Genomic DNA, 27,858 nt, shown 5'->3' on the forward strand with positions numbered 1-27,858 from the left:
AATCAAGTATGTTTGGAAAAGGGTCCTAGGAGACCTCATGTCCAGGTGATTTAAGAATGCAGACATTTTTATTCCAGACAGACCAGGACAAGTTGGGCAGCTCCTACGGAAGCAGAGAGGCATTGGAGAGAGGGCCACCCCCAACAAACACATGGGTGCCCCCTAGGAAGTTTCAAGTTAGTAATCTAGGTGGGGCTGACAGGGGCCACAGAAGAGAGATCCATCCTTGGTCCCTGTGCAGCTGCATCAGTATCATCATAATCATAGGCCTGGCCACCAGTTGTCTTCATGACTTTGGCCAAGGCTCTTACCCAACTTGGGCTTCACTTCTCACCATTCGTAGACTGAGCAAGCTGAACTAGGGAGGTGATCTCATGGTGTCCTTGTGGGACCTCCTTTTTCAGTTCCTTGGCCAGACAGGCCCAGCCCTCTGGCCTTGCCAGCCTGGGATCCCCCTCATGGCCCCAAAGGTTATGGTGTGGATTCAAGGTCAACCTCAAAGGTAGTTTCCCAAACAGACCTTCCTCCTTGGACTGCCTCCTCCAGAGTGTCTAGGGAAGGTTAGAGATAGGGTAAAAACCAGGTTTGGGGGGGTACTCTTCCTAGATCGCTTTTTTTTCATTTGGAAGAGGAGGGGTTACCTCAGATCCAAATCCAGATCCATATGGAGCTGGAGATTTGTTCCCCAGCTAGTAGAAAAGCTTTCCTTCTGTGGCTCCATGAATTCTTCCAGAGACTTAAATGCCATTCCAAGTCTTGGGCCTTGAATTGAAGTCACCTTTTTCTGGCAGTGGTAGTTTCATCCTCTATACCCCCATCTGTTATTGGGGCAAACACCAATTACATTAAATGAGCTGATGCTGAGGCGCCTGGGTGGCTCAGTGTGTTAAAGCCTCTGCCTTCGGCTCAGGTCATGGTCCCAGGGTCCTGGGATTGAGCCCTGCATCGGGCTTTCTGCTTTGCAGGGAGCCTGATTACTCCTCTCTCTCTCTCTCTCTCTCTCTCTCTGCATACCTCTCTGCCTACTTGTGATCTCTCTCTGTCAAATAAATAAATTAAAAAAATAAAATCTTAAAAAAAAATGAGCTGATGCATGCATGTACTCAGTATAATGCCTAGACAACTCATATTTTTGTGGTCTTCTGGTGTCTAGGCATTTTACTGAGTTCATGTATCAGCTGATTTACTCCTCATGCCACTGGCTTGAAGTAGATTCTGCTTCCCCCCATTTTACAGATGAGGAAACTGAGGCTCACTTATAAGTCCAGGGTGACATACCCTGCCAAGATCGCGCAGTGAGTAAGTGGCAGAGCTGAGATTTGTACTTGATGCTTTGTGACTCCAGAGCCCAAAGGTTAACCACCAGGCAGCACTGCCAAGGGAGAAACACTGGCAGGGCACCACAGTCACCTGGTGGATGGACTGTCTAGAGACATTCCTCCTCCCGCTGGAGCTCATGCCACAGCCATGAGAGTCACTCCCTGCACTTCGTGGGGGAAGCAGCTGGGTGACAAGAAGAAGGGCGTAGTCACTGCAGGCCTTTATTTCAATGGCCCATGATTCAGGGGTGGGGTGCCTTCTGTGGACATAAGCCACCCTAATAGCACCATTTGTCATTATGACACAGGTTAGGTTGGGGGAAACTGGAGCTGGAATGGAAGAGTAGAATTCTGATTATTTTAGCAGTTGAAAGTGACATCACATCAGAGCCTCTATAGAATGGCAAATTGGAAGCTGGACCAAAATTGCTTCCAAATGTATCCAGGGATCGTTTGCTACAGCTGTGATAAAGTCGTTTGGTTGTTTGGGGAGATGCGCTTCTGTCTAAACCGCTGTCTGGGTTGTGTGTATGTCAGCCCGCCGGGAAGGCTGCCCGTCAGCCCCAGAGGAGGGAGAGCTCCAGGGTGCTGTGCCTGGGTGCCTGGACATGCCGCACCCTGGACGGGGGCGGAGAGGGGTGGCTCTGGGGCGCTAGGGCGGCCGCTCCCTCGGTGTTTCTTTGAGTGCACTGTGAATGTCTTTCCGTGTCACCGAGTCATGTTTTCCGTTTTTTCTCATGGTCATGTGGTTGTCCTGGTGCGTCTGGTGGATAGATCTGGGGCTTTCTGAGCAGACCCTCTTGTCCCGGTCAGCCCCTAGGCACAAACAGGAACACTTGCGAAGGCCTCCAGGATGCGCCTGGCTGTTTGACCAGCCCTGTTGTTGGTGGAGGGTTTTTCTCCAGCCAACTTGCAGGTGAGACTCGTGGGGACCAGAGCTTCAGTGAACTCACTTCCTCTCTTCTCCTTTTTAGGCAAAAGAAGGGGAGCATGGCTCACAAACACTGGGTCGGACCCTCGAATCTGGTGAAGTGCAAGCCATGCCCCGCTGCACAGTCAGCCATGGTCTGCGGCTCCGATGGCCACACCTACACTTCCAAGGTCAGTCATCCCAGTTCTTTTTTCTTGTCATCAAGAGTATCCTGGGGCTGTGTGTTCTCCCTAGTCTCTGCGCCAGCATGAGGGCCTGTGACTCTCGGTGAGCTTTGGGCCTTGCCCTCGAGAGGCTGCTGCATGGGGAAGTTCTCTAGTCAAAGAGACAAATGCCTCCCGTGGAACTGCAGTGATCCAAGGCTGTGGGGAAAGGAGGGTTCTGAGGGTGGCATGTGATCCTGAAGTCAATCCTGGCAGGCTTCCTGGAGAAGGTGAGGTAGGAAGCGGTCCCAAAGGTTTGAGTCCTATAGCTGAGCCAATGGGTGTCTCTGGAGTTTGCTGTAAGACGTGGCCACCTGTTTACCACAGCTCAAGCTGCAGTGCTTCTCTCTCTCCTCCTGTTGTCTCCGTGAGGCTCACTTGCACATAGATTCTGGGGTTGAAGACAGTGGCCATCAGCAGCACCCTGGCCGCCTGTGGCCATACTACCATGTGGTTGTTGGGGTGGGTCCCATCTTGGTCCTTACCCCTCTGCACACACAGGTGACAGCATCTGTTCCTATGAGCCCCTCACCGTCCTAACTTTTATACCATGGAGATTCCCCAGGGCTGCGGGAGAGGGCGGCTTACTACTTGCTGTCCTCAGAGGCTTCTTTGGGTTATTTCAATGCTGTGCCATACTTTCCTGCTGATTCTGTTACACAGATGATATATTTTTGCTCACTGAAAGCAGAATTGTATCCTCTCAGACTTTCACATTTTTCTAACTAAAAGGGATATGTTTAACAAAACAGGAAGCCAGAAGGTATGTCTAGCTTGTACTCAGGCCCCTGTAATCTGCTTTTAGGACCTCAATATTGTAATCACTCTTTGAGTGTTCGTTTCTTCTTTCAACACATATCCCCTGAGCCCACATTTTTATGTGCCAAACTCTGTTCCATGTACTGCAGAAACTTAGAGTGGAAATTTAAAAGGTTCACTTATCTTCATAGCCAGAGTCAGGAATCCCTGCATCTCCCAACTCAGACCTGCTCTGGGAATTAGGGCTTCTCTGCCCAGGGTCACAGTCAGTAAATCCTGGTGAAAGAGCCCAGGTCGGCTCAGTATACCCACCCTTGCCCCTTCCCTTTTTTTCCCTTCCCCTGATGAAATCTGTTTGAGATATTTGTAGTAGGAGGGCTTGCTGCTGGTACCCTGCATACGTCTGGAATTGTGGGTTTGGGGGAGGGGGTCATGACTTTGTTCTGTCCCCTATCCACAAAGGCAGATGAAGCCAGCATTGTCTTCCACCTAAAGCCCAGCTTCTAGGGATGTGAACAGTCACCTGGAGATTCTGCTGAAATGCCCCTTGTGATATAGCCGGTCTTGTGTGGGGACTGAGTTTCTGCATTTCTCACAAGTTCCCTGGTGGTGTTCATGCTGCCTGTGGTTGGACCACACTAGGCAGTGAGGACTTTGGTTTTTTAGAGACCCCTCCTGATAGATCTCATTACCTCCCATCTGCCCTTCCCCTGCCTCCAAAGGCCCTTTCTGCATGATGGAAGAGGTGGGGAGGATTCTGTAATACAGGTCTGTCTGTGTGTCTCCCCCCTTAAAATGCTTGGGTATCTTTCCTCTTCCTGCTGAAACTAAGCCCAGAGCTGTTGTCATTACTAACAGAGCCTTCCAGAGTCAGCTGCCTTCCTACTCCGTTATCGCTCCTTACAGAAATCTCCTTCCTTCACTGGTTCAGCACGTAGCTTGTGAACGCTCCTAGCTGTTCTAGGCCCCATGCAGAACATGGCAGCGGAGCACAGGGCAGGCACCGTCCCTGCCCACTTGCAGGTTGCGGTCTGGTTGGGCAGACAGAAATAAGTAAGTAACCAAACAGATAAATCTGCGCTTTGAAATTTGGCAAGTGTTACAATGGGGCTGAATGAGAGAGAGAGAGAGAGAGAGAGAGAGAGGATGCTTTGTAGGGGATGGTGAAGGAAGGCCGTTCTCAGGAGGTGTCCTTTAATTAAGAGTGAAGGGTAGAATGATCTAGACAGAGAATAGCCTGGGCCAAGACTCTAAGGCAGGATGGTGTGTGTGAAGAAGGAAGACAATGCCTGCCTGGCTGTCATTGGGGGACCGGGGGAGAGGGAAGGCGAGAGAACAGTCTAAGAGGAGATCTGTAGCTGAGGCTGGAAGGTGATGGTGCCGTCTGGCAGTGCCTGGCTTGGGGGACACTTGTTACTGTAGCGGCCGCCTTCTCTGTGTCGGACTCAAGAATGTGAGACCGCAGAGACAGAAACAGTGCCTGTCCCCACCTCCACCAGACACAGGACGCTGTGCGTGGTAGGTGCTCAGTGAGTATCATGGACGAGAGGGGTGCCTCCAAGGACTCGGGCTGAGACGGAAGGGCGATAACCCGGTCTGCGTAACCCATCTGGGCTCGGGAGTGAATGGATTGTGGAGAGCTTAGTGATGGAGAAGAATAAGCTGTCCCCTCCCTAGGCCAAGTCGCTTAGCTCAACAGCCAGCCCAGGGCTCCAGCAGAGCGTCACAGGCTCCTTGCAGTGCTTCTCTCTTTTTGAAGATTCAGTTTGCACTGTTCTAGATTATTCCCTCCAGCTCTGGAGCAACCGGTCTGATCCTCGAGCCCGAGATTGGAGGCAGGCCCTGAAATGTCAGTGGGTGACCGGGGCTGTTGGGACAAGGGGCGTGCTGCACATCAAAACCAGCCAAAACCTGCCCGCTTGCCTCTGTCTCTCATTTGCGAAAGGAGCTTCAAGTGCCGGCCCCCTGTGACCCCCAAGCTACAAGGAGCGGTAGTTAACCTGTCAGCCGTGGCTTGAAGTGCTGTCAGTTGCTCAGGGAATGTCTCTGGAAATGTTCGCTGGTCACAGCCCCCTGCAGTCTGGGCCGGAGAGTTGGCTTTTTGATAGAGAAGGTGGCCTCCTCACCGGTACTGGTAAATAGCTTGTCTGCGAGGCAGGATCGGGGTTTGGAAGATTCCTCAGAAGAAGTGTGACTTCCAGATACTGCTGGGCCCTCAAAGCTTTCATTGGCCTCAGCCCGCTATGGCACTGGTGTCCTTGAATTCCAGCACCAGCTGAAAGAGAGTCCTCAAGTTTCCCAGACCTGCTCAGCTGTCTTTTCTGGAAGCAAATGAAGAGACCTAAAGCATTCTTACTAGGAGCTGTAGTTTCATTCTCCCCATTCTCTGTATGGGGTATACCGAGGCCTGCAAAGCCATGGACAGCAGCGGAGTTTGAAACCCAAGGTTCCCTGCCTCCATGTCTGTAATCAGCTGCCTCTTTCTGAAGTTAAAACAAAGGGAAGGAGTCAGGGAGGGGTAGCACTGCAGTGGAAAGTGGTGTGGGAATTGGTCTTTGGCCTTAGACCAATAGTTTTCTACCTCGGCATTTTCCTTGTCCTGAAGAAACAAATCGAACAGTAGTCCGTCAATAGCCGCGTGTTGACTGCTTTAAGATCTCTGACCCTGATGATGGTTCTAAACTCCAGTGGCATTCAGCAAGGCTTCCTTCCAAGGGGGATGTTCCAGTCTGGTCTGGTTTACTACTCGAAGTATTTGAATTATCGCTCCCAATGTATGGCCACCTTTTAACGGAGAGGAGGACATTTTAGTCTTATAGACAAAGCTGTTGGAGGACCATGAGTAGATGGTCATTTAATAAGGGTGAATGTGCATTAATGAACTCCATCCCCTAGAATTATGGCCTTTTCTGAGGTCATTGGGGTCAGGAAACAAAGGACAGATGAGACCATGAAACATGTTTAACAGGAGGGATTTGATATCTTAGGTCAAATTCACAGAAATTAATGTTGGCAAAATATATTGCTGCTTTGGTCCCCATCATCATCAGGGAAACCCACGCCCCCTAGTAAATGATCACAGTACTCCATGGGGAGTGTTTGCTCTCTCCTGCATGGATCTGAAAACTATGGGACGCACTGTCAGGAGGAAGAAGGAGCCCACACGTCAGCTCTGCTATGGCTGCTGGGTGTCTGTCTTCAGGTGACGTCACGTGAGCTTTCTTTCTGCTCCTACACCCATAACGGTCAGACAGGCGTAGAACTTAGGAGCAGCCCCCATCTGTGGCAGAGCTTCCTGTGTCCCAGCGTTGGGGACACCACTCAGAGATTGATGCTGCCCTCCGGGATCAAAGATAAAGTGAAAAAGAATGCACAAAGCCTAGATGAAGGGATATGAGATGTTTCTGGCAATAAATGTTTATTCAGACTCTATACCCCTAAAAGAGAAGGAACAGAAAACCACTAGGGAGGACAGACACATTGAAGGCCAGCCCTGCAGCTCATCTGAACATCTGATACAGACCATGTCCCTTGACATGGGTTTGAGACCATATCACCCTAGTCATTTCACAGCCCTTGATGTCACGTTCTCCCTGCCAGGAAAACTGAAGTATTGTGGAAACTCAGTCACCATTTATTTTCTTTCATGCCGTGTCAAGCATTGTCCCACTTGCCGTGTTACGGCAAAGGACAAAGCAGACAAAGTTTTCATGGAATTTGAAGGTAGGCGAGTGGGAAAGCAGTCTCCTGTGTTAGCAGAGATGGTCAGCTGAGGGACATCCTGGGTGCGGCAGGCCACAGAGTGGGGCCACCTCTGCTAGTTTGAAGGTATGAATGGGTCTTCTTAGTGGAAGTGATGGTCCCACTGAGAGCTTAAGGCTGGAAGTAGTCAGCCAGAATAAGAGTGGTGTGGGGGACAGCTCATCCATGGGATGGGAGTGGGGGTGGAAGAGAGAGAGGAAGGACAGCATGGCCCCTTGGGGAGCTGGTGACCGTGTCAGTATGACTGATCACAAGTGGACCAGGGACAGGGGCTTAGCTACAGAAATGAGGCTGGAAAGTAATCAGCGGCCATTTCTTCAGGACCCTGAAGGCCATGTGAGGGGGCTGGAGTTTTCCCTGTCGGCCCTGGGGATCTTGTTGAGGGTTTCTGGTTTCAGATTCGCTTACACTGGCTGAAGGGTGGGAATGCTTAGGGCCAGGACTGGAAGCGTGGTGGCTGTGAGAGGCCTGCTGATGGGTGTGAGGCTTGGATGTGTGTCATCATTGCAGAAATGGGCAGAAAACCATCTATAGAGCCATTCTAGTCCTAGACTCCCTAGTCCCAGCTAGTCTTGGGGTGGTGTGGATTTTGAACGCAGAAAGTCATTTCAGCTCTCAACTCTGCAAAAGGTCTTCTTTGCCATCCTAGTCCTGGTGGGACTTGCAAACCCTCCTGCCAACACCTTCATGGCCTCAGCCTGGGCCCGCTGGGAACCCCTGTGCTTCCTCTCCTCACCATCCACATAGGAGGCTTATTGGGGTCCTGGCTGCCAGCTCTTCATCCTGTCTGTGTGCAGAGGGGTTGCACAGGCATGGCCGACCCAGTCCAGCAGCCTGGGCTTCAAGTGGACAAGCTTAGCTTTCTTCCCTCTGGATGGGAGAGCTGTTTTGGAAACTGGGGTGGCCCTGGGGTCCCTGGCAGCTAGGAAGGGAGAAGGGCCCGGATGCTCCACATCCAGTTTGTGGAGGAAAGGCCTCTTTTAGCAGGACTTGATTGAGTCCCCTCTCCGTCTGGACTCAATTGGCCAAAGTTCAGATTTCAGGGCTAGGACTGCTCACTTCCCAGGGAGAAGCTGACCTCGAGGAGAGGCCTCCCCAAATGGAGCTGGGAGCCCCTGAGTGCCAGCTCCGTCCTTCCACCTCAGCCTGGCTGTTGGTAATTAGAAAAGAAGCAGACACCCTTCTGCCGTCTCCCCCCACCCCACCCCAGAACGTTTACTTCCTTAATCACTGTTAAACAATTAGCAAATGGCTCATTTATGTCTAGCCGCAGAAGAGAGAGGCAGAGTTAAGAACCGCTGTGGAGAAAAATGTTTCTCCTCTGTTCTGAGTGTGCACACACGAGGGAGGGGGAGAGAGGGAGCTTGCTTTACAGGCTTGCCATTTCTTTCAACATATTGTCGCTGCAGATTATATTATTTTCAGAGTCATCTTAATAGTTTCCAACAATTGCTACCAAGTAAAGGTCATGTTTGAAGTTCTTGGCAAATGGAGTCTCTGTTGGCCGGCATTTCCCGTGCACAGGCTGTTTGGAGGGTTAGAGCATTCCAGAATGTGCACTGTAAGACTCTGCATGATAGCGTTGAGCTTACTGCCTCTTCCCGATCTCCACCAGGCTCCTGGGGCCCTGTAACCAGGACAGGCATGGGACCTTTTTAGGTACAACAACTCTTCTTTGCTTTGCAACAGAATGGAGAGTGTATTTCGGGGGTGTTTTTGATAGCCCTGCCTCCACAGAACCTGCTGGATGAGGACTGTCTTCCCTTGCCAATAGCTTGTTGGTGAGGGCCTTGGTTCTGGCTGAGCAGAGAGTCAAATGATGGGCAACGAAAGATGGCGGGCTTGTTTTTACCTATTCTGTGCCTTGAGGAACTGGAACACAGTGGCAGTAGTATTGGCCCAAGGAAGAGGACAGTAGCAATTAGGGGAGCCATTGGATGTGCCCAATTGGTGGCCCTGTGGAGGGATAAGAATGGTTAAAAATCCCAGTCCCATCCCCATGTGCTGTCAGGTAGCAGCAGGGGGAGAACGCAGTGGTGTGTCCGTGGACCACGTGGATGCCCGAGGTCTGCGGAGGGATTCTGGTGGTAGGTTTTCTGTTGTTTTGATTTTCTGTTGCTCAGAGAAAGCCAGAAAAACAGATTTTATGGCTTCGGACAAAGAGTCCATGGGTCTAACCAACTCTCAGGGGTTGTGTTTTACATGTTAAACAGTTTAAGATTCGGGGACACATCTCCCAGCGTAGGTGCCCCCAATTTTGCCTTTTCCACTGAGGCCTCATTCCTTCTCACCCTCCTTTTCTCGGTCAGGAGCAGTCAAGTATCATTTAGAATGAGAGCTGGAATTTGGGGTACGAACCCCCTCAACTCTCAGTTTCGGTAGAATTCTTGCTCTAGTTTTATTATCTTCCCCTCTTCTCCTTCACAGGGTTTTGGAAGAAGCAAGTACGAATAATACATAAACTATGATTGTGTCTAGTTAGGAGATAGGGTCTGACTGCTGCAACAAAACCCCCATGAAACAGAGGCTTAAACAGGATGAAGTCTTATTTCTCTCAGGCACAAACATTCCAAAGCTGAGCAACCCAGGGAGGGTCGCCGACCAGGATCCTTTCAGCTTGTTGCTCTTTCTCAGCAAATGGAATTGTTGAGGGTCTGCATCTGGGTCCAAGGTGGCTGCTGTGCCCCATCCAGAGAGGGGGAGGAAAGAATTGGGGGCACAATTCAGAAGTCACCAGTGTGCTGTCGAATGCAACTTCATCGCGAGGCTCCATGAGGGTGCAAAGAGGTCTGGGAAATGTAGTTTTTATTCCAAGCAGCTCTATGCCTGGCTAAAATTTGAACATTAAATAATCAAAGGAAGGATAGAGTGGGTAGTGGGGTTACCAATCAGTCTCTATCCTGGTGATATTTTGAATAATCCTAATCATGACAAGAACAACAAAACAATAGCACTGAATTACTAAATAGGTATCAAGTACCATGACCTTGTACTTAGAGCCATAGTATTGTACTTCTTCTGTTACTCCACCCAGTTTCCACAACAGACCCATGAGGTCATACTTTTATTAGTCCCAAATTAAAGATCCAATCATTAAAGCTGGAAAACTTTTCCAAGGGTGGCATAACTCTTAAGCAGCAGGCAGATCCTTGAACACGGGTCTAACTCTTGAGGCAGTCTTTACTTCGATGAGTGGGAAGCCGTCTGAAAAGTAATGTAAAGTAGCAGCTGTATCATCAGGACCCTTTTGATTTCGAGTGACAGAAACATAACTCACACTCTGCCTAATCCCCAGATGAAAATTTGCTGCCATATAAGGCTGGAAGCATACTGGGGTAGGCAGACCTCAGAGAAAGAAGAGGAAATTCGGTGTTGGCAACATTGCATTTCCTTCTGTCTCTCTTTGTCTATCTCTGCTTGGCTTCATTCGCAAAGAGGCTTTCTCCCCTTGGCAGAATATAGGGAATTTTGACAGCCCCGGATTCATTTCCTCTCTGCCTCGAAACTCGAAAGGCATTTGCCAGTGTCTCTGCTTCAACCCCAGGGAAGGATTCCACCTTGGCTCTTTACGAGTCCTATGTCCATCCTTTAATCAAATGCCGGGTCACGTGACCGTCTTCCTCCCTCCTGTTCACTAGGATCAAGTGTAGTATTTTTTTTTCCAGAGGAGAGGGAGGGCAAGATTATTTCCTGGATCGAGGGAAATTTAAAGAGCAGTGTACTACATGATCATCATCTCCTAAAATGTCAAATAGAACCTCATTAAAGGCTTTGGCTAAATGACACTAGCTTGAGCCTGTAAGAATTTATTAAGGCATTCTAGGTTTCTATGAATGACAGGTGTAGATGGGTATCTAAGCCAAGTCCATACCAGACATGTTAGTTAGCCAGTTAAAGAGAAAGTTCATACAAAATAGAGTCGATTCAGCATGATTATAACTCCGGATTCTTTTCAACCATTTGGCCTAATGTTGTAATCTTTCCTTCTGATCCTGTGGCACATCTGTCCTCAGTTATATTAAGCATTTATTTCTTCTTGGAACATGCCAAGATAACACAGGCTTTTTTGGCCCCGGAGGATAAACTTTCAGGCAAAATGGTTATTGTGACATTTTCAGGAAGCACAGATGTTCAAACACCATCCATGGTGAAAACGCATCCACAGAATTTACACAGACTACTTCCACATGCAGATTAGTTATGAAGTTACAGCAGAAGGAAGCAATTCAGCTAATTATTTTACTACTTATTTCTATGTTCTATATGCAAACATGCATTTAACCAAGATGGGAAGAATAGGTATTCATTTCTGCTTCTCAAATGCCCTGAATAGGATGCCATGTAATTAGTTAACGCTTTTGTTAAAAACACATTAGGAAGAATAACCTTCTTGTTGTCGGTTCTCTTGAATGCACAATTAAACCATTTGATAAAGCAATTACCTGAACACAATTATGTTCATCCTCACCCCATCAGGAGATGAAATTAAGGATTAGGTAAAATTGCAAAGCTCATGAGGTCTCTGCCAACCCTTCCTTTAGAAGACAGGGAAGTCCCTGGCCAGTGTGAATCTGCACAGTGCTATAAATCTAATTAAATCATTACAAAACAACTTTAATTAACTTCACAATCATACTGCTTTTCTCCTTCCTTAAAAGAAACAAACAAAATATTCCCTTTTGGTGTGCTGTCAGTCGGGCTTCTATACCACATGTTCCAAGAGAACAGTGGAGCCCCAGACAGGGGTAAGTCTTCTAGAAACTGCTCTCATTGTCTGAGTCTTAGGCTAGTACCATCTCAGGCTAGCTGGTATGTCACGTGAGGGAGTGAGGTAGGTTAGAGTTTAGCATGAAGCAATGCCATAGCTGCATATCAAGGGAAATGGCTTTAATGATGCTCTTGCTTTCACCAAAGCAAGTTGTTGGGGTTTTCCCCTTTCTGAACCAAATGGAGCAGTTCTCCACGTTTACATACAATTGTGTGGAACAGAAATGCCTCATCCTCTGGTCAAGGATCTTTCTTGAGATGCTGGCTTTTGTCCAGTACTGTGCTCAGAACACCAGACTTAAACATCAGGGAAGATCCTATGTCCAAAAGAGCATTGCCTAAGTTCTTATCCAAAGGTACTGAGGACTGCTTTGAGACTCACCTCTCTGCAAAGGCTGGCTGTGTCCAGATGAGAGACTAGGGGCTACAGGAACCCGGAGACCTGGACCAGATAGGTCAGATGGAGCACATGATAAGGGTTTATTTGCTTTCTCTTCTCCTAGTAGAGAGATCAGAAGATACTACTGTGCATCAGCGTGGTGGGATGCCCCAAAGTTGGTACCAAGCCAGGTGTCCTGCATCTGTCATGTTATGATCTGTATTTCCTGTTGGCAGCTCTCTAGACCAGCTGCCTAAACCCTCTGGTGAGCACACCACATCCCACCCAATTCCCTGGCACCTAACAAGCAAGATAGAGGTGGAATAGAGAGGATGCCTCCTTTGTTTTTGTTTGCTGGTTTGGTTGCTTGGTTTGTGTTGTGTTGTGTTTTTTTGTTTGTTTGTTTGTTTGTTTGTTTGTTTTGCTTTTTAACGTACATGAGAAGGTAGAAGGGATTCGGCCCCCTTCTACCCACCTCTCTACCCCTGCCAGGAAGGGAATAACCATATTCTTGAGAGTTCAGCTGTGAGGCTCAGCCTAAACATCTTCTCAGTGAAGCTTCTATGAGCCTTTCATGCTATGTCCAGCCATTTCTTTCTTCTGTGCTCCAGCAGCACTGGGTCTACACTCCTGCGGGCATATTTGTTATACTGTCTTGGCATCATTCATAGGTAAGTGTATGTCTAGCCCCTTGATGAGCTGGAAAGCCTGAAAACTCTGACACAGAGCCCCCTGATAGAATATCCTTTGAAACAGCTGAATTTATAAGATGTAAGGGAGATCCTGAGGATGTCCTCAGTGGATCCTGACCACTGCCTTGGGACCTCTGGGGCATTGGATGGTAGCTGGTTGCATCAAGAGTTTTTAGGGGTCACAGCTTACCTGCAGACTGGAAACAGTGCCATAAGTTCTTACAAGGTGGGAAATTGGAGGTGAGACCCCCCCACACGTAAATCTAAAAGCTTACCCTGAATTGAAGGGTGGGCTTAATTTAAAAAGAAAAAAAAAATCTACCTATTGATAAATTCAAATAGCAAGAACACATGTCAATTTCAGCCCAGATTCCCATTTGAGAAAGAAAAGATCTCCCGTAAAACCTTGAAAGAAAGAACCCTTGAAAGAAAGAATGCTGGTACACCAAACATTTTATGACAAATCTAAGACACAGACATACATCAGTCCAAGTCCTGTGGTGTACTGGGTAGATGGTGACCTGAGGATGGGGTTGCCATCCTCAGGTATGGGATCGAAAACCCAAAGCTAGTTAATTGACTTAAAGCAGTCTTGTGTGGGAATGCACTGAGGTTCCTGCAGGAGTAAATGGTCTCTGGGGGGCTGGGCCATCAGCTCTGGCTTCACAGGAGTCCCTCAAAACCCTGCCAGACAGGACTCATAATTCTTTAAACCTAGAGTGAAGTAAGCCACCAGGAACAAGGGGTCGCTCAGACAGTAAACTATAGAATTCAACCCCCAGGAACTTGAGAGGTGGATTTGCATGTAAAATCAATACACGTGTTCAGAATGTTTAAATAAAAATAGGACAGTTTAAAAATTAAGCAGAAAATGTCCACTCCAAAAGGGAGAAATGGAATGATTAAAAACCCCTTTACCATGGGAAAGAAACCAAGGCTTCGGCTCCTTATTCTAAATTTCGCGATTAAAAACAAGCAATTGGACAGATACTATTTCTGTAGAAATCATATTTCAGAGTAAGCCTAAAGCTTTGCTCAATAGGGGAAAATTCTTTACAGAAGATGTGGAGGTAGTAAAAGCAGGAGGAATTACAGAACTAGAAAATCACCATTTTTCAGCCTCCAGTGGCACAGCTGATGTTGGTGATGATGGGGTGTGGGTGACACCATTGAACAACCGGTAGGTAATGAACTTCAGGCTATTAACTCCTGAACCTTCAGAGGGATCACAGAATCCCTGAAACTGGCAACTGGCGTTGTTTGTCTTGTGACGTCTTCTGGTTGGGTGGGGGCCTCCCAGGTCTATGGAGTATTTTTGCCAGAAGAAGTTAAACTTAAATCTAGTGAAGTCTCCAGGGATACCTTCTGTTTACAAGATGTGCTAGATGAAGTAATGAGTAAAACGAGGCACCACAGAGTCAGACAGACGTATTCAGAACCTGAGGTGTTTGGGGAGCCAGAAAATGGATTCGCTTAGTGCCTGAGAGAAAGGAGGAGTGGGACACACAGCTGCCAAATGTTCGTCCACACTGGTTGAACCCAAAGAGAAACAGGCCAGCAAAATAGTAAAGGGAAAGGGTGTTTGGAGGACTCTTAGGAAAACTGATTAGGAAGGGGGAATGGGATAGGATAGTAGCATTGCTGCTGAGTGAGAAAAACCCACAGTTTGTTTGTTTGTTTGTTAAGATGTTATTTATCAGAGAGAGAGAGAGTACACAAACAGGCAGAGTGGCAGGGAGAGGCAGAGAGAGAAGCAGGCTCCCTGCTGAGCAAGGAGCCAATGCAGAACTCAATCCCAGGACCCTGAGATCATGACCTGAGCGAAGGCAGAGGCTTTAACCCACTGAGCCACCCAGGCACCCCCAAAACCCACAGTTTTGAAAGAGATACACTGTGAGGAACCTGGAGGGTTTGCCCTAAGATAATTTAGCGAGAAAGGGGGGAAAGGAGGAAGAAAAGAAGAGATAAGATCAAGGCAGTGTTGTCAAGTCTTAAAAACTATTCAGCTGAGATTATGGAGACCCATTGCGCTAATTTCCCTACTTTGGCCTATATTGAAAATTTTTCATAAGTTAAAAAAAATGCAGTCTTTGAGGGGAGAAATGATCTCCTGTTAATCTTATCGCCAATGCTGAACACATAAAATTAATATTAGCAAGAGGAAGGAAGCTATGAGTGCAGAACAGTGTTAGGAAAAACCGAAGTGATGAATCTGCAAAACTATAAAAATACATACCTCCCTAGACTTAAATACGAACCTTAAAACTATAAAACGTCTAAGTTTTTTTCTAGGAAACAATAGAAGAATCTTTATGGCCTTGGATTAGGAAAATATTTCTTACATACAACACCAGAGGAGTGTTGCCTAAAATATAAAAAGGATAAATATTTTTCATTTCTGCCTTCAAAAGACACTGTTAAGGGAATGAAAAAAATGCAGCCACAGCCTAGTACTAAACACTCGCACATCGTGTCTGGGGTAGGACTTGCGTCCAGCATATATAAAGAGCTAAATCCAATAATAAGTAATCAAACCACCTAATAAAAATGGGGAGAAGGTCTGAGCAGGCATTTCATCAGAGAAGATAGGTGGATGGTACACAAGCCCATAAAAGATGTTCAACATTGTTGTCATCGAGGAAATGCAAATTACAACCACAGCGAGCCACCATGACCTTGGAGTGTCTGAAATTAAAAAGACTGATCAGTTCATGTGCCGGCACAGAAGTGGAGGAACCGGTACTCTCCTGTGTTGCTGGTGGGAATGCATGATGGTGTGGAAAACCATCTGCACGTTGGTCTGGAAAACACGTGGGAAGTTTCTTTAAGTATCATAGGGATGATCTGGCTGTTTTAATTGTAGGTCTCCACCCCAGAGAGGGCAAGTGTGTGTGCCCAGAAGTAGTTGTTCACACATGCTCATAAAACCTTTATTTGTAACAGGCAGAAACCACAAATAACCCCAACACCTGTCGGGGGTCTACGTGAGCAAATGGGGGTGCATGGATACAATTGCATACTAGGCAGAGATAAAAAGGAGTAAACTCCTGATACATGGAACAACATGAATAAATAATAAAATAATTGGGCCAAGTGAAAGCCAGTCCAAAAACAGTGCTTACTATTTGAGGACATTAATAGGAACTCCGAACATGTAAGCTAGTTTGTATTGACAGAAAGCAGATCTTTCTGTTGGGGGGAGGCAGAATTATAGAGGGGCAGAAGAACCTTCTGGGGATGATGGATGGATATGTTGATGATCCTGATTCCAGTGAAGGTTTTCTGCGTGTGTATGCATTTATATTTATCAAAACTCATCAGATTGGATACCTTAAATATGTATGGTTGACTGTGTGCCAGCTGGGCCTGAACAACAGTTGTCCAGAAAGTTCTTTTTTTTTTAAGATTTTATTTATTTATTTGACAGAGATTACAAGTAGGCAGAAAGGCAGGCAGAGAGAGAGAGGAGGAAGCAAGCTCCCTGCTGAGCAGAAAGCCCGATGTGGGGCTCCATCCCAGGACTCGGGGATCATGACCCAAGCCAAAGGCAGAGGCTTTAACCCACTGAGCCACCCAGGTACTCCATCAAGAAAGTTCTTAAGAAGACGACCGGACGTGTGGAGTAAGTCTGCAGTCTCGCACATTCATCCACTTTGCCACAGGGGGTCTGCGTGTTTGTCTTGACTGGTGCTGGTCCACCCCCCCCCACCCCCACACTTGGTAGCCTCATCTAGGCTGAGTGATAATGTCAGAAAAGAGAGTTGGCTCTGTCCAGAGGTTTGCCGGTAAAGCACTGCGAGTTACTCTAACACTCTGTCACTTTGGATTCTCCTTTCCTGGAGAATTCTCTGTACTTGAAGTGTACCCTGGATATAGAGCCCGGGGCTCATTTGCTGCATTGCCTTTCTGCCCCTAATTGAGATGCAGAGGTCTCGGGAAACTCTGAGCAGTAGCCAGCAGCGCAACTCTGGGAGTGGCTGGGATGGTGGAAGGCAGGTGTCCTGGGGTGGTCCCTGGAGCCTGCAGACCGATTGGCCTTTTAGGGAAAGTCTGCTTGGGTCAGAGGGATGATTAGGGTTCACTGCGTGGCCAAAAGAAACCACGCCAAGTGCATAAATGCCTAAGAGATGAGAACCAGTGGTCAGTGCAGGTGAGGGAAAAGATGACAGGTGACCTGGCCGACTGCCGTCGGTCCTGTAGGTGACAGGGAAACAAGGGAGGTGGTGCCTCTGAGGGCTGCATACTTAGGAGAGGGGCACCCTCAGTCTTCTGTCTCTGTACCTGTTCAGCTCCGTTCAGATTCCTATCTCAGACCCCCAAGTGTGCAGAGGTGGAGAGCCCACAGAGTTTTCTGGGCCAGCCTTGGACCCTCTTCTGGGGGGGCTCCTCCACTCATCGGACATACTGCTGTGTACCAGAACCCCGCCAGATATGGGTTCTGTCCCCAGGCTCTTTCCTGATTTGGGAAGATAGATGGTAAACAATGAGGGTTTCCTAGGTGAGCCAGGGGAGGGCTGTGGGGGGGCATGTGTGGGGCAAGGTGCCGTGTCTGAGGATGGAGGGAAGATTCATGCATCAGTGTCTCTGTTAAGCGCTCATCTGGTGGGGCTGGACAGTATAAGCTCAAATCCCAGGTTAGCTTGTAAGCTGCAATCTTGAACAAATTCAGGAGCCTCTTGGTGCCCTGGTTTCCCTGGGCACAAAATGGAAACGAGGACACCTACTTCAAAGAGTTTTTGCAAAGGTTCAGTCAGTGATTGCTTAGTAAATTCTTAGAATGGTATCTGACACATAGAAAAGCCGTCTATAAATATTATGTGCCCCTTCCCAAAGGAAGTCGGGGGACTTGTTCTAGAAAACCTGTCCTCCATCTGGCCACGATCTTCTGCACCCCAGTGGAAAAGACCTCTAGCTTTTACATCATACTTGACGCCATCTTCCTGTGGTCTTGAGCAGGAGGGATGGCTCCACATTCTGATGGTGACGGTCATGGTGAGAACAGTAGCAGGCTTCTTTAGGGGAGGGCATCCTCTGTATCAAGGAGCAGCTGGTGCAAGGATTTTCCTGCTCACTGTTGATCTCTTGGCAGTGCCCAGCATGGTAGATGCTTGGCCTGTTGGCATGAAATGGCTCTTGGGTCCATTCTCCCTCATCCCACTGATGGGCAGTGAACACCAAGCTGCAGCCCGTTCATGGTGGGCCTGAGCTGAGACCATCTTACTGAGCCAGCGGGATGGTGAGGAGGTGGTGGCAAGTGGGCAAAGATCCCGCAGCCTTGCAGGTGGGAATGTTCTCTGCATGCTCCCCGCTGCGCTCCACTCACCCTTTCATCATCTCATCCCCTCGCCACTGTTGGTTCATTCATCAAAGGCTTGCTGAGACCCTCTGAGACACTCCGTATGTGTGCAGATTGCCAATGCAGGTGGATAGAGCTGGCTGCCCTTTCTAGGGTTTGGGAGTAGCTCTGCCAGGTTTGGTAAACCAAGGTTCCTATATCTCTGAGGCAGGACGCTGTTGGAGGACTGAGTGATGGCAGCTTTGGCCATGGCCTGACCATTCCTGGGATGGAGGGAGTGGACGGAAATGTGACCCTAGCCTCACCTGCCACATAGGCGAGGGGAGCATTCAAAAGTCTGCTCCTTCCTGGAAGGCTCCCCACTCTAAGGATCTCAGCAAAAGCAACCTCTCCAGTCACATGGCCAGAGACACATGGCCTGCTCCAGAGTCCCTCTCCTGGGACCACCTTTATGTCTCCTGACTTGAGCATTATATTCCAGGCCCCCCTTGGCACAGCGGACCTTTTACACGTGATCTACACCAGTAGCCATGCCCATCCCACACCGTGTGTCAACCATGTGCCGCTCGCCAGGCTACACGCCCCCTGAAGTGACAAGATCACACTTCGTTCTCACACCGGCCCTCTCAGGTGGACGCTAGTAACTCCACCCCTGCTTGGAAAAAGGAAGAGAGAGAGTCTCAGCTGTTTACCCTGCTGTGGTCCCTCAGCTCCGAAGCGGAGAAGCCAGGCTTCACCAGAGAGTCATTGCAATGGGAAGTCCAGACGGTCCTAACGGCAACACCACTGGAGTTAGTCAAATAGAACTGACTGGCTCAGAGTAATCTGGGGCAGAATTCAATTAGTCCTCCCCAAACCAGATCTTAATTAAAGAAGGTTCTTTTTCCGTAACTTGGAGAAAATACTATGGCGCTAGTCCGAGGATCCGTGAATCCAGTGTTGGCAGTTAAATGTAAATAATGGCCTGGGCCGGCTCATGGATTTCTTCAGCCCAACGGTGCTGCCATCAATGATTTGGTTTCCAAGTGTCCTGAGTGGCCCCTTTTCCTGAGGAATTGAACTGTTCCCTCACAGTGGTGTCTGCATTCATACCCCGCCCTCCCCCACTTCTGCAGACCCTTTCATTCCCGGACTGTGATTGGATGACCCAGGTCCCAGCTTGGAGGCCTGACCAGGGTGTGTGGGTGTTGGTGGCCTGCCGCGGAGCGCTCGGTCTCCGTAGATGACAGGTGACCCCACTGACACTGCCTCTGTGTGACGTTCTTGCCCCTCTCTGAAGTGGTCGTCATGGAAACATGTTTTTGTTTGGTCTTGGCGATGGGCTGTTATTTTATTATAGGCACGTGGGAGGAGTGGAGTGCCCACCCAGAGAAAAGGAGCACAGCTTGCGACTGCCCAGTTTCGGGGGCTGCCGCAAATAGAGGCTGAGGATGAGGTGGGTCGTGGGGGTACCCCTGGGCCCGCCCTCTCCACACTTCCCCATTATTGTGTCACATAAACAAAGAGCTTCTGTCACATACCTCAGTGCTAACAGCCTCCCCAGTCCCAATCTCTGAGGGAGGGTTCCCCTCTTCTCAGTGAGGGTGTGCCTCCCTCCCACCGACCCCTCACCCTGCCAGGTCCTTGGGTAGTGCCAGGAGCTGGTACTGTGGGGGAGGGAGTAAGGGTTCCTGAGGTTACTTGGTTTTCACAGCTCACAGGTTTTCTTGATTGCATGTTTTGTAGATCCACATTTTTATCCCTGTAGCTGTCATTTTTTCTTGACCTGCTATTTCAGTCACTCAAAACAGTATGACTGTAATGCATTGGAATTTCTCGGGTTCTTTTCCTTCATGAAGTTTTCATCAACCTGGGGAGAATAATAGCTAATGATAAGAATGGGGGAACCGCAGCTCTCGCCGGTGGGCAGGCCTGGCTGTCAGGAATGGGGCCAGCCAGCCCGAGCCTAGCGCTGGCCATGCACCTGCTGCTGCCCTGGCCGCTTGCTGCTCCCCGTCCTCTCGGGACCTTGCCACCCCAGGGTCAGTCAGTTTTGGTCTCAGAAGAACTGAGCATCCCAAATGGGTTGTTTCCTTACCTAAGATCCTACAGCCATCAGTATCGGATTTGGATCTGAACCTAGATGGAGCAGAACCCCTACAGTTCTAGGGTTTTTCACTCCTCGAAGTCCGTGAAGTATTCAGATACGCTGGTTTAATGGCCGTGAACATGAACAGTGTGGCGTGTTGACAGAATGGCGTGCTAGGACTGTTCCCCCAGATGTGTGATTGGTTTCTCCCATTTAGTGTGGTTCAAACAGATGATTGTCTTCATTGCCTACGGTCTCTCTCAAGCTGCTGTGACTCCACTCTCCACCCAGGGACTCACACCGCAAACCTCAGAGTCCTCTTGGGCTTGTCATTTTCTCCCATCCTCTTCAGCCACTGTTAGCAAGCCTTGTCCTCTTCATCTGCAAACTGTAGCATGATCATCAATGATACTCCCATGACACACTTAACCCCGTTGTCTTGTACCTGGGCCCCTGCTCAGCCTTCTCACTGGTGTCTGTGTTGCCGGTACTGTTCCCTGGGGTGGGTTGGTTCCTCACAGAGCAGCTGAGCAAACATTTGAAACACCTGTGTGCTTCCCATCACCTGTAGAGTGATGTCTAAAATCCTTACCCTGCCCCCCAGGTCTGCCATAATCTGGCCTCTGTCAAACCATATTTTACCTTGTCTCTCTCTCCATCTCTCTGTCTGGCCACCTTAATGTGCATTTCTCCCCCTGGCATGCCGAACTTGTCCCATATCAGGGATTTTGTACATGCCGTTCCCTCTACCTGAATGCTCTTCCCCCAGTACGTCACATGACTGCTATTCTCTCATCACTCAGATCTTAGCTGGAAGGTCCCCTCCTCTGAGAAGCCCTCTGATTCCCACACCACAGAGCCAGCTTCACCATCACTTACTTTCTAATCCATTGCTCTGCTTTCTTCAGACCAATTATCTGTGTCTGTGATCATCTTATTTCACTTGTTCCTCTAAGCTGTATGCTCTTTGAAGGCAGGGTCCATGTCTGTCTTGTTTCCTGCCCGGTTTCTAGAATAATGTGTAACGTATGGGAAGGGCTTAGTAAATATCTGTGAATGAAAAATTTGATGATAGATTGAGTATAGAGTTCTTAAAATGTGCTGGAGTGGCTTCAGAGTGCAGCCCCACACTTCTTCCAGTCCAGAAACTCTTGGGGCTGGGGGATGATTCTGCCCTTCTGCCCATTGATGAGGATGACAGCTTCTCCAAATGGACCTCTGGGAGCCTGGGGAGACAGGTAGAGCACAGAATCATGATGCTAAACACAGAAATACCGTTGACTGCCCAGACACTGACATGTGTGCATGTCAGATGTCAGTGCAGTGACAGATGTGCATGTTTGAAAGAGATAGGAGAGCTGGATGCAAGTGACCAGTACTACGTCCATCCATCTGTTCCTCTGTCTCTCCTCCCATTCATCAGGAATGAACTGGGTGCTTGTTCCTCTCTGGGCACTGCCAATGGAAAAATACATTAGGCGAAGTCCCTGCCCTCATAGACTTGCCATCTCAGAAGGGGAGATGGAAAGTCCTGTGTTGTTCAGTGGTTTTATAAAGATGGGCCTGTGCAGAGCAACAGGTGGGCACACAGGAGGGCTTTATACCTCACCCAGAAAGTGAGGGAGGGTCTCCTGAGCATGTGAGAGCTGAGCTGCAAATGAGAAATGTGAGGGATGTTGGCAGAGGTTGGAGTAAACCCCTCAAGGGCCCCCCTCCTTTCACACAACTGCAGCAAACTCCTCCTCACCCTCCAGATCCCAGCTTTAGGTCACGCCCTCATGAATGCCTTCTCCGATGCCCTCTACATGGTCAGGTCCCTTGTCAAACATCTCAGCAGGACCAGTTGCATTTTATGCTTGGCAGTCACTGCAGTTAAGGTCTAATTTTGTATTTGTAAGTTTCCGTTTCCTTCATTAATAACTCTGTCTCCCAGTAATCTATGAGTAACTAGGATTGGGCACTGCGCTTATTTTTGGCTCACTGGTTCATCCCAGCAGCTTACACGATGCCTTGTATGGGGGAGTGACTCAGTAGACACTCGTGTATTGAACATAGGGTGGGTGGGGAAGCGGGAGAGAGGAGCCCAGAGAGGTGAGCAGGGCACATTGTGAAGGTGTCCACGTGGCCTCCTGATGGACTTGACAGGAGAATAATGGAAAGGCGAGTTCATTGTTCTCTAAGGACGGATATGATGGAGTACACTGGGGATGGAATGGCTTTGTGAGCAAATGTCATCGAATGTAAAAAATCTCCAAGGACAAAAGAACTCCTGTTTCTGGAGCTCTCCGTCCTGGAGGAAGGACTTCAGTTCACCATTTACTATACCTGTGCCTTCATGCCAGCCTTTGTGTCCAGCCCTGGGAAAGACAGAGATGAACAGTTCAGGGCCCCTCCCTGGTGGGGATCTGCATTTGGAGGGCAAGGTCCATCTGGGATGCTCCAGCAGAGAGCTGCAGATACCCAGGAAGGCTCAGAAGGCCCAGGAGCCAGCGGGACCCAGAAATGAGTGTAAACGTGGCCGTCCAAAGAACTGATATTTTTATTTGCTCCTACCTGGAAACCAAGACATAAATGTAGAGGATGCCAGTGGGCCCATGTCTCAGTGGAGATGCGAACAGGCCCTTTCCAAGGACAGCCTAGGGCATGTGGCTGCCCGGTATTGATGCTTTTTATGAAGGAAATGTTTCTGAGTCTCACCTACAGCGAGGGTTTTTTATTTCCATTTAGTAGAACACTTGGGAGTATCGTCTTGTGCTGGCTTGGCGCTGTTTTGCTGGCCCCCTTACTTTATGTTCCTAGCACCTTCTGCAGTGCCTACAGCTAGTAGGTGCTCAGTAAATGGTGGGGGCAAGAGGGGGTGGAGTTGAGAAGCCACCGTCCTTAAAGAGAGAGAGGAAATGACTTACAGTCTCCCCAGTTCAAAGGTGGAGTCCTCGAACACGATGAGGATTCCTCCATGCACCCTGTATGGCCACTCTACCATCTCTGTCCCCTGTGTTTCTGCTACTTTTTGCCTCTTGGCCCCAGAACACAGAAGGGTGGGAAGGGAATGTGGGGCCCCATTTCCGTTGTTCTTGTGTTGGCTTTTCCCCGTGACTTGGCTCGGTTCCATGGCTGCATAAGCATGTCAGGCGCTGAAGGGAGAGGTAGACAGGGATCTGAAACCAAGCCCGAGAGTACCGCAAGAACGAGAAACCGCTTCCTAGTGACAGGTGCCTGAACGTCTCCGGAGAAGCAAGTCGCTTCTTGTCAAAGCCCCTTGCTTGAAAGCCCAGGGGAACAAAGGGATTTTCCTTTTACAAAATCCGCCTATTCTGTTTGTGCCATGACCCTTTTTCCTCTTCCAACTTGGGGACTAGGGAGCATTTGAGAGGTGTTTCATGCTTTCAAGATGAAACTCTGCATAGCATCTGAACTTCACTGATTCCGCTCTTCCATTAACTTTCGGCAGCAAAAATATGTGCTGTGTTCTTTGATCCCTGTGCCTGGCTGTGCCTTGGAGAGTGTGGAGACAGGGTGGACATGGTGCCTGCCCTCTAGGAGTTGGCACTTTCAGCTGCCACTTACTTAGACCAAATGTCCCCAAGCAGTCTATATGTATGCTAGAAGCCTGCCATACACACAGGGAGGAAGGCCTGGAAATGGCCAGATTCAGGGGCCAGCGGTTCAGAATCTTTCTTGCAGACCACGACAGCAGAGGTGCTCTGAGGTGGAGAAGAGAGCTGGGACTCTTCTTCTCCCATTGTGTCGTGGCTCCACGGATGTGTTTGTTGGCTAATTACTTCTCTGGGACAAGTTTGGAAATTACACAGCAATTTTGTTGACAAAAGGATGAACTTCAAATTGCTGTTCTGCAAAAAAAAAAAAAAAAAAATTTGTTGTGTTCTTGAGGCAAGCTCAACCCTTTTTCATTGAAATAGAATCTTAAAACTGGCAGCTTGTCTCACGTGGGATTTGCACATTTTGTTAGAGAAAGTATCACTTCCATTTCTGTTGTTCTAAGTGAGGGACCATTTCCAAGTTGACTCCATTTCTCCATGGATTCCCAACCAAGTCAGTGAGTGAACAATGGCTAGCACCCAGTGTTAGACACAGGGCTTAGCTCCCAGCCCATTATCTGGGGAGTAGAATGCTCCTAGCCTGCTCCTAGCCTCTGTCACATTCCTTTGTCACCACCTGGGTGTATTTCAGAAGATGTCCTTATTGCAGCTCAAACCGTAGAGCAATCTTTTGTGGCTACTGAGCTCTCTAGCCCAGGACTTGACCAAGTGTCTTCAGAAATGAGTTTTTAAAAGCTTATTCTCAATTTCTGAACCTATTTCCCCCCTAAAAATTAGTGTAGGTTTGGATATTTTTGTCTCAGGGTGAGATGATGCATCTGATTGGACTTTGGAGTTGAGTGGACATCCGAGTTCAGTGGAGAATGTCTCTTGACGAAAGCCGCCTCTGCTTCATGGTTTCTAGAGGTCAGTCCCTGGGGCTCTTGTTGACTGCAGTCATAAGCAGGTGGGCCAACGAGGTCACTTAGGAGGCCCTGAGAGGCAGTAGCCTAGATCTCCAGGCCCTGGGTATGAAAGAGACCTTGTTGGTGGCACACTGCCCACAGGTCACTGACACCAAGGTCCTTCTGCTATCACATTGTAGCAGGTGTGGGGGAATGAGGATGGTGGCCACATCCTGGGAATTAAGCTGTTGACCACTAGGGTTAGTGTATCCAGTAGGAAGCATGGGCTGTCACTACAGTTTTGACTCTGGAAGCCTAAAGGCATTTCTTCTTGCCTTCCCCAGCAGAGCTAACAGAAAATTAGAAGCAGCTGTTGAGGTAGAGCGACTTTGAAGGTTTTTGGTTTTATGTTCTTCCAGTTTGATTGAGAGCGAGTGTCAAGGCTTTGATGCTCATGAGCAGGGACGAGCAGGGAGATGGGAGACCCGGAGGGGTGGTGATGGGCTGGCTCTGTCAGGAGCAGACACACTCATCATCTCTCTCTTCCTGCGTTTTTGTGCTAGCTCCTTATTTCTGTCCCACGTGGTTTGGTGGTGCAGCCTGCTGGCCAAGGTCAGAGTGTTTTTCCTGTTATCCTTTCCAGGTGCATAGCCTGTGTTTCTCTTCTGGTTGAGCCTGTGGCTTCTCTTGGCTCCTTATGTTAAAAATGGGCTGTAGCTTGCATTCTAAGCCTCTTTCCTGATCTCCGTCTTTGCTCCCGGTCTCCCCCATGCCTTGCTCTTTCCATGTCTTCAGAACCTTGCACCAAGTTCCTTGGCCACCAAGAAGACATGCCCCATGTGGGCTTGCCATCTTTCAGTTCCCCCAGTGCTGTGGGTCACTGGCCATGCTCTGCCATGTCATTGTGGCCAATCTGGTAGCACATGCTAGTGGATCTGTTTGTTAATCTACTTGAAAACTCTTTGATGTTCTTGCTCCTCCATTGGGACTCTCTCAACGTATAGTTTCTGCCAGGACAAAGGCACGAAAAGCTAAGGACATCGCTGGGGGTTGACGGGGATGGTGGATAAGATGAGGGGGGGGGGAGGATTAGCAAACTTGCCCTACAAGGTTGATGGACTTGACATCCTGATATCGCTCTTTTTATCTTTCTTTGTAAATGCCTTGGAGCAAGCCAGTCAGGTGATTTGTACCCAGAAGTAGAAGCAAGCCCATTTGGGAGATGGAAACCGCTTGTCTTTCACCTCTGTGCGAGATCGCTGAGCAAACAAGGAACACACAGCCAGCTTATGTAGATTAAAACCAGTGGTGGTAGGAAGTTAAATTTACCTAATGAGTACGCAGGAGGCGAGCATGTGACTTCACATTCGTGACGTGGCTCTGAGACTTTAGTCACATCTGTGGGTGGCTTTGTGTGAAGAGAAGACGTAAGCCCTCCCTGGACAGGAGACCACATCCATTTTGAGGTGGAATATTCTTTTGGTAAAAGAAGGCACAGTGTGTTTGAGTTGGAGGAAAGCTTGGAGCCTAACTAGTCCAGCCTCCCTTGGTCCTCACTCCCTGACTTCTGCCAGTGTTAACAGATGTGAAGACTAAGACTGGAGGAAGTCAGCTTATTGTCTAAGCAGAGAGCAGAACCTGAGCCTCCTGACTTCCACTCAGGAGCTTTTCCTCAGAGGGTGACAGATGCCTGTCAGCACCAGAAAGCTCAGAGAAAACACATAGTGTCAGCAGCCACGTGTGTAGAAATGCTGGATGGAAAGTTACAGTTAAATGGAGCTCCCCATGCTTTTTCCCTGGTTCACATGCTTATGTTGGTTCTTTTCCCCACCCCCTTCTTTTTTCTGCCTACTACCTGACCACTCTCTGAGGTCTTTTCTGTTCTATCTCCCCTGAGGTGAGGGAGCCATGTCTGGGCCCCTGAAAGACCCAGCTGGTGCTGTGCTTCTGACTCTCATCCTGCCTGCGTGTCATGTCCCAGGGCTCCCCGGGTTCCCTGCCCTGCCAGCCATGCTGCGCTGTTCCCCAGGACAGATGTTTCCAGCCACTGCTTCAGAGAGAAGCGAAATCTTGCACCCTCCCTGCTGGGCAGAGCCCTAAGGGTGTAGGAGTTTTGAGGGCAAGAGCTCTTGGGGAACTAGCTCTTTTAGGCGAAGCTGGTGATGTGAACAACAATGTCGATAGCAGTAATAATAGCGTAACAATAAAGAGCAAAGAGCTCCTCTCGATCGATGGCACACCATGGCACAAGTGTTACCTCTGTTCTCTCACTTAGAACATAGCTGCAAATGTCAGTGCTGCTGTTTTCCAAAGGAAGATGTGAGAAGCTCAGAGAGCTGAGGTGACTTGTCTGATTCATGCATCAGGACCCAGACCTTGTCAGGGCCTCTTGGGAAGAGCAGGGGTCTGAGGGGTGGAGACCTCCAGCCAGCACTCCCTTCAGGTGCAGCCTGCGGATGTGGCTGTCACCTCTAGGGGAGAAGGGAGGTCACTCTGACTCTTTTTGTCCTCTGGTCCTGCTGCATTGACTCTGATGGAAGGGAAGGAAAACAAGGCTGTGTGCTGTTCCCATCACCCTCCTCCTTGGGAAGTTTGCCTGATGTAGCCTTATTGTATTGATTTAATTCATTTCCACAAATATCTACAAGGACTTCCCCAGCCTCTGGGGGAATGACAGTTTGTTACCTAATAGGAGCATTTGATCAGGACTCAGAAGACATTAGTCAAGTTTCAGCTTTCCTCTGTGTTGTCCCGGTAACCTTGGACAAATTATATGATTTCTCTGCATCTCCCTTTCTTCATCCATCACGCAAAGCTAATGATGACAGAGGCAACGTGGCTGTCCTCGCTCAGTTTCCGCACCGAGGTAGTGGCTGGATGGGGATGGTGAGCCCTGACATCTTATAACCTTTGGGGTGGCTCATGGTGCCCCCGACCAAGAAAGCTTCTGGCTGGGGCCCAGTGGGAGTCATGGGGAGAGACGATGGAAAGGAGCAGAAAGAAGGAGTCAGAGTTCAGGAAGCAGTTCGTTCCATCCTTCGTGGAGCTCAGGTGTCCTCCGCTGTCAGGCAGCAGGTTAACCCAGGGAGTGGGACAGGAAGATGCGGAGCCCTTGGTAGGAAAAGGAAGGAGGACCAGATGGGGAGTCCCGGAGCGCAACACTTCCAGAGCATTTTTCATTTCACTTGCTTAAATATAACCATGCTCGAAGGGAGTGTTGTTGTTATTTTCAGTCTCC

The 27,858-nt window shown here is 48.9% G+C and overlaps 1 protein-coding gene across 1 annotated transcript in view; it reads left to right on the forward strand.

Moving 5' to 3' along the window:
- The window catches only part of SPOCK1 (SPARC (osteonectin), cwcv and kazal like domains proteoglycan 1), a 499,079-nt gene that overhangs the window by 369,366 nt on the left and 101,855 nt on the right, over positions 1-27,858 (forward strand). The window contains exon 5 of the mRNA XM_082725613.1: positions 2,294-2,420. Coding sequence (XP_082581739.1) covers positions 2,294-2,420 — 127 coding nt within the window. The remainder of the gene's footprint in view (positions 1-2,293; positions 2,421-27,858) is intronic.

The sequence above is a fragment of the Mustela nivalis genome (genome assembly GCF_964662115.1).
Source record: "Mustela nivalis genome assembly, chromosome: 3".
Lineage (NCBI taxonomy): Eukaryota > Metazoa > Chordata > Mammalia > Carnivora > Mustelidae > Mustela > Mustela nivalis.